The sequence below is a fragment of the Poromitra crassiceps genome (genome assembly GCF_964638095.1).
Source record: "Poromitra crassiceps genome assembly, chromosome: 6".
NCBI classification, from domain to species: Eukaryota; Metazoa; Chordata; class Actinopteri; order Beryciformes; family Melamphaidae; genus Poromitra; species Poromitra crassiceps.
Window position 1 is genome coordinate 49,594,617 of NC_139627.1, and position 7,329 is coordinate 49,601,945.

Here is a 7,329-nt window from a genome sequence, read left to right on the forward strand (position 1 = left end):
ATATTGTATTGAGTCTTATGATACTGCTCGTGGGATGAGATCATTTCACTTCTTCCCCAAAGTAAATCAACTTACTTCAATCCTGAAATAAGTACTTTTTTAATAACTTTTGAAGCCATCCCAGATTTGTATGTAATACCAACAACAGAGAAGAGCGCCCCTGATTGAAACAGCATAGATTCCTCCTATTTGCCCAAATCAAGATTTGGTTTTGGGGTCTGGACAGTGGCAGGATGTGGCAGATGGAATGCTACGGATGTTTGAACTCTTCACCACGCTCATTCTCCAGTTCCCAACCCTTACAAACATTAGCATTTTGCACACTACCACTGCTGTAAATGCACAGAAAGTCACATGATGGCTTACAGGGTGAGCAGGTACACTATGTAAAGTGGGTGTGGCTTACAGGCTGAGCAGGTACACTATGTAAAGTGGGTGTGGCTTACAGGGTGAGCAGGTACACTATGTAAAGTGGGTGTGGCTTACGGATGAGCAGGTACACTATATATGTAAAGTGGGTGTGGCTTACGGATGACCAGGTACACTATATATGTAAAGTGGGTGTGGCTTACGGGTGAGCAGGTACACTATGTAAAGTGGGTGTGGCTTACGGATGAGCAGGTACACTATATATGTAAAGTGGGTGTGGCTTACGGGTGAGCAGGTACACTATGTAAAGTGGGTGTGACTTACGGGTGAGCAGGTACACTATATATGTAAAGTGGGTGTGGCTTACGGGTGAGCAGGTACACTATGTAAAGTGGGTGTGACTTACGGGTGAGCAGGTACACTATGTAAAGTGGGTGTGGCTTACGGGTGAGCAGGTACACTATGTAAAGTGGGTGTGACTTACGGGTGAGCAGGTACACTATGTAAAGTGGGTGTGGCTTACGGGTGAGCAGGTACACTATGTAAAGCGGGTGTGGCTTACGGGTGAGCAGGTACACCATGTAAAGTGGGTGTGGCTTACGGGTGAGCAGGTACACTATGTAAAGTGGGTGTGGCTTACGGGTGAGCAGGTACACTATATATGTAAAGTGGGTGTGGCTTACGGGTGAGCAGGTACACTATGTAAAGTGGGTGTGGCTTACGGGTGAGCAGGTACACTATGTAAAGTGGGTGTGGCTTACGGGTGAGCAGGTACACCATGTAAAGTGGGTGTGGCTTACGGGTGAGCAGGTACACCATGTAAAGTGGGTGTGGCTTACGGGTGAGCAGGTACCCTATGTAAAGTGGGTGTGGCTTACGGGTGAGCAGGTACACTATGTAAAGTGGGTGTGGCTTACGGATGAGCAGGTACTGTACACTATGTAAAGTGGGTGTAGCTTACGGGTGAGCAGGTACACTATGTAAAGTGGGTGTGGCTTACGGATGAGCAGGTACACTATATATGTAAAGTGGGTGTGGCTTACGGGTGAGCAGGTACACTATGTAAAGTGGGTGTGACTTACGGGTGAGCAGGTACACTATATATGTAAAGTGGGTGTGGCTTACGGGTGAGCAGGTACTCTATGTAAAGTGGGTGTGGCTTACGGGTGAGCAGGTACTCTATGTAAAGTGGGTGTGGCTTACGGGTGAGCAGGTACACTATGTAAAGTGGGTGTGGCTTACGGGTGAGCAGGTACTCTATGTAAAGTGGGTGTGGCTTACGGGTGAGCAGGTACACTATGTAAAGTGGGTGTGGCTTACGGGGGAGCAGGTACACCATGTAAAGTGGGTGTGGCTTACGGGTGAGCAGGTACTCTATGTAAAGTGGGTGGGCAGAGAAATATCAGCGCAGCTTGTGGTAAGCTCCCACGACAAAAGCAGCGGCCAAAGTAAATGTCCGCCATCCCCGGGGAAAAAAAGAGATATCTCAGTGTTGTTGTTGTTGATGCAGCGGAGGGAGGGGGGCTGAGCTGAGAGATAGATTGGTGTAGTGAAGAGTGAGGGGTGGGGGGTTGGGGGGCTCGGGTTCCCCTCCGACTGCATACACAAACACTTAACTATATGAACACACGGGTGGAAGTGTGTGCATAAACACAACGGGGGCTTTGGCCTGGACACTGGGGGCCCATAGAGGATCCAGCGCTAGCCCCTGTGCTAATAAAATTCACAGTGTTGGTATTAGTGAGATTTAGCAGGGAAAATAAACATTCTCCCACTCCGGCTGCTCCGAGGGCTGACTATAGGCTGCCTGTGGATGTGGAGGCCAGGGGGGCCCCGCGGGCTGGCACCCACCCAAGCCGCGGTGCGCTGGGAGGGGGGCCGGTACCCGAGCAGCTCCAACCCCCTCCCCCCCCCCCCCCCGCCCGTGATGGAGGGGGCATATATAGCTGAGGCCCGCTTCACCCCAGACAGGGTCACGGTGGACAAGCCCAAGGCTGACGAGCCAAAGCGTAACCGCTAGTCACGGCCAACTGGACTGCGTATACGCTTTCTGCTGTGTTGGTCTCTTATGTACAGCGCATAAAGTATGTTTTAACGAGTCAACGAGTAAAAAAAAAAAAAAAAAGACTCTAAAAGGATCATTCATAATGACAATCAGGTGTTCCGAGTTCATGAAAATGTATTTCGTCACGCTGCAAAAATGAGCGTTTTATTTGTTAATATGTGGCGCAAGGTCCGGCGTAATGAATGCCAATAACGATTTATGAGGCATTCGAGAAACGTTGGATTATTTATTGGCGATCAACACCACTTGCAAACCCTCCTTTAAGCACACTGCCTCCATTCACTTTCAGTAGGACACTGGAACTGCATTTTCCACTAGGCAGGCACCCGCTATCCCTCCATGTACGATACATTTCATATTTCATATTAGCATCCATTACTGAACTGGCAATACAATAACATAGTTCAATTTAACTTGATATTATTTCTCTGCCGACCTCCTGGCATATGCCACATTGGTTTTTGGACTCTGGTTTTGAAGCCAGCCTATGGGAGTGTGGTTGTGGACTCTGGTTTTGAAGCCAGCCTATGGGAGAGTGTTTGTGGACTCTGGTTTTGAAGCCAGCCTATGAGAGAGTGGTTGTGGACTCTGGTTTTGAAGCCAGCCTATGGGAGAGTGGTTGTGGACTCTGGTTTTGAAGCCAGCCTATGGGAGAGTGGTTGTGGACTCTGGTTTTGAAGCCAGCCTATGAGAGAGTGGTTGTGGACTCTGGTTTTGAAGCCAGCCTATGAGAGAGTGGTTGTGGACTCTGGTTTTGAAGCCAGCCTATGAGAGAGTGGTTGTGGACTCTGGTTTTGAAGCCAGCCTATGAGAGACTGGTCGTGGACTCTGGTTTTGAAGCCAGCCTATGGGAGTGTGGTTGTGGACTCTGGTTTTGAAGCCAGCCTATGGGAGAGTGGTTGTGGACTCTGGTTTTGAAGCCAGCCTATGGGAGAGTGGTTGTGGACTCTGGTTTTGAAGCCAGCCTATGGAAGAGTGGTTGTGGACTCTGGTTTTGAAGCCAGCCTATGGGAGAGTGGTTGTGGACTCTGGTTTTGAAGCCAGCCTATGGGAGAGTGGTTGTGGACTCTGGTTTTGAAGCCAGCCTATGGGAGAATGGTCGTGGACTCTGGTTTTGAAGCCAGCCTATGGGAGAGTGGTTGTGGACTCTGGTTTTGAAGCCAGCCTATGAGAGAGTGGTTGTGGACTCTGGTTTTGAAGCCAGCCTATGAGAGACTGGTTGTGGACTCTGGTTTTGAAGCCAGCCTATAAGAGAGTGGTTGTGGACTCTGGTTTTGAAGCCAGCCTATAAGAGAGTGGTCGTGGACTCTGGTTTTGAAGCCAGCCTATGGGAGACTGGTCGTGGGCTCTGGTTTTGAAGCCAGCCTATGAGAGAGTGGTTGTGGACTCTGGTTTTGAAGCCAGCCTATGAGAGAGTGGTTGTGGAGACGGCACGCGACCAGGGCTTTCCCACCGAGCCACAGTGCTGCTATTGGCCAGTGATCGCGGGATCACTGGACAGGCGACCGGTCAATCATGCCCAAAACACAGTCTTTTCTACCATCTATCTATCTATCTATCTATCTATCTATCTATCTATCTACAGTATCTACTCTAAACAGGCCAGTTATATAAAAATCACATTCATAGTCCACTTCACAGGCTGTCTTGAGTCATTTTGCCCACTAATTAGCCATTTTCCCTATTTAGTCTGCCGTAATTACCTACTGTAATTCGAAAAATCCGGCTCTCTTAAGTCACCCGCAGGGGTGGTGTGTACACTTCCTGAAAGATTCAGCGCAATCGCAGGTGAAATGGCATAGCTGTGGCCGAACACAATTTTGCTCACTCACCCTCACACACTCTCTCTCTCTCTCTCTCTCTCTCTCTCTCTCTCTCTCTCTCTCTCTCACACACACACACACACACGTTGCATTCTTTTTACGAGTGGAGTAGCCGCCCCTGTGGCCATTTAGTCAGGCCTCGCTCACAGAGTTGGCATGCAGCCTCTCCTCTCTCTCCCCAGGGGGTTTTAATATGTCCACTTCCCTGGCTCATTCCAACTCAGCTCAGCTGTGCTTCTCCACTCAGGTGTCTTCCATCAGTAACTAAGGAATAGAGCTATCCATGGTGCTGAACCTGTGCTCACTCATTCTGGCCACTAATTAGCCATTTTTGCCCATTTAGTCGGCCCTAATTACCTCATTCAAAGAAAGAAAGATTCAGCGCGATCGCACGTAAAATGGCGTAGCTGGGGACGAACACAATTTCTGCTCACACACACACACACACACACACACACACACACACACAAAGCATTCTTATTATAGGATAGGATGATGGGTGCCGACACAAAAATAAGAGAGGAAGTTGTCAACACACAAAAGTGTATTTCACTTTTGCTGAGGAAAGCTTCCGGCTGAAACGCGTCCGTTTGCTTGTCTTCTGTGCATCATTAAGAAAGTGATATACACTTAAGGTGCGTTCACACCGACCTATTAAAGTTTTTCGCTGGCATCGAGTTTACATACAAAGTCAATGCAAACGAGCGATTGAGCGTATATTCGCCTGGGAGAAAAATCGCTGGGCGTCCGAGCGACAGAGACAGGAAAGATAGTGAGATAGGGAGAAAATTCGCTCGTCGCCCGAGATGAAATATCCCAACTCGAGCGAAAATACGCTGCCATCAGTCGCTCGCCGCTCAATGCTGATTGGCTGCCGTGTGAGAGTGAGTTAAGGATCACACTGGCGTGGAACAAACCGCTGGTTTATTGTGTGGCAACAAACCGCATTGACAGGCTGACAGCTGACATGAAGTGAAGTCTGTACTACCGGTATGGAGCTTGCATTAGGAGCACGCTGATAGGCTTTAGCTTGTAAACAATGACGGTGGCTCGTAGTGGACAAACATCATGACATTGCGTAACGTTATAGCCCCCACATGTCCGTCAATACGTGTGCCTGTTGATGAGCGATTTAAACAGAGCGACAGAGCGATTCCAAAGGGTTGAATCAAGCGACAGAGCGAAAAATAAATATCTTGGTGTGAACACAGCTTTACACACATAAGCACTCGCTCATTGACAGTGACCGTCACAGTGACACAGTGTTTGGGGTCAGGATGGCACAGTGACCCCTCATGTGTTTGGGGTCAGGATGGTAGAGTGACCCCTCATGTGTTTGGGGTCAGGATGGTACAGTGACCCCTCATGTGTTTGGGGTCAGGATGGTACAGTGACCCCTCATGTGTTTGGGGTCAGGATGGTAGAGTGACCCCTCATGTGTTTGGGGGTCAGGATGGTACAGTGACCCCTCATGTGTTTGGGGTCAGGATGGTAGAGTGACCCCTCATGTGTTTGGGGTCAGGATGGTACAGTGACCCCTCATGTGTTTGGGGTCAGGATGGCACAGTGACCCCTCATGTGTTTGGGGTCAGGATGGTAGAGTGACCCCTCATGTGTTTGGGGTCAGGATGGTAGAGTGACCCCTCATGTGTTTGGGGTCAGGATGGTACAGTGACCCCTCATGTGTTTGGGGTCAGGATGGCAGAGTGACCCCTCATGTGTTTGGGGTCAGGATGGTACAGTGACCCCTCATGTGTTTGGGGTCAGGATGGTAGAGTGACCCCTCATGTGTTTGGGGCCAGGATGGTAGAGTGACCCCTCATGTGTTTGGGGTCAGGATGGCAGAGTGACCCCTCATGTGTTTGGGGTCAGGATGGCAGAGTGACCCCTCATGTGTTTGGGGCCAGGATGCTACACGGAGCTGGCTGGCTTCTGGGGATTAGCAGTACTCTCCAATTAGAATATTTAGATTTTCCACAAAGCCATAACAGTTCAAACAGAGAAGGCAAATGCTTAAAATAATCACTACCCTCCCCCCCCCACACACACACACACGCACACGCACACACACGCACACACACACACACACACACCAGACAAACATACACACATACACCCCCCCCCCCCCCCCCCCCATTCCACTCTGCTTTTTCTTTTTTCAGTCCGTGTGCACTGGAGCGCCTGTAATTATAAGCCTGTATATCAATCCAGATCCCACAATTACAACCAGCACACCCTGCAGTCCCACAGAGCACCCACTGGAGAACATACACACACACATAGACAAACACACGCGAGTGCACACACTCCCACACACACACACACACACACACACATACACACGCATAGCTCGCCATGCCATATTGCCACACACTACCGCGACGCCACGGCCTGCGCAACATCTGTTTTCTCACTCCCCGCCGGAACCTGCTCACCCTTTCAATTAGAGCCACCACCAATAAAACACTCCATTGCCAAGTGGTGTGTGTGTGTGCGTTAGCGTGTGTGTGTGTGTGTTAGCGTGAGTGTGTGTGTGTGTGTGTGTGTGTGTGTGTGTTAGCGTGTGTGTGTGTGTGTGTTAGCGTGAGTGTGTGTGTGTGTGTGTGTGTGTGTGTGTGTGTGTGTGTGTGTGTGTTAGCGTGTGTGTGTGTTAACTTTCCTCCAGGTAAATCTAGGGTAGAGCAGTGACATCCCTTGGCACTACACCAGGCTAAACACAGCATGCACAGCACAGCAGGCCCACAGGGTTAATGACAGAATAGGATGGTATTGATCTTCAAGCACTGCAGCTGGAGGCATGAGATATCCTTATGAGCTTCAAGTCGATATGTACAGTATAGACCGGCGTGTGTGTGTGTGTGCGTGTGCGGGTGTGCGTGCGTGCGTGCGTATGGGTGGGGGTTGGAGACGGAGGTATGAGTGTTTTTGGGAAGGGTGCCCAGAGGGGGGCGACGGCGAGGCAGGCGCCAGGCTGCCAGGCCTGTTTCCTGCAGTATAAAATGCGCGTAAATAAATATGAACGCGTGTGAAATATGGGCCCTCACAATCTGTGGGGCGGCGAGGGTAACAGAC

The 7,329-nt window shown here is 50.0% G+C and overlaps 1 protein-coding gene across 1 annotated transcript in view; it reads left to right on the top strand.

The window, feature by feature from the left end:
• The window catches only part of gli2a (GLI family zinc finger 2a), a 150,737-nt gene that overhangs the window by 123,591 nt on the left and 19,817 nt on the right, over positions 1 to 7,329 (top strand). The window contains exon 6 of the mRNA XM_083638290.1: positions 5,639 to 5,748. Coding sequence (XP_083494416.1) covers positions 5,639 to 5,748 — 110 coding nt within the window. The remainder of the gene's footprint in view (positions 1 to 5,638; positions 5,749 to 7,329) is intronic.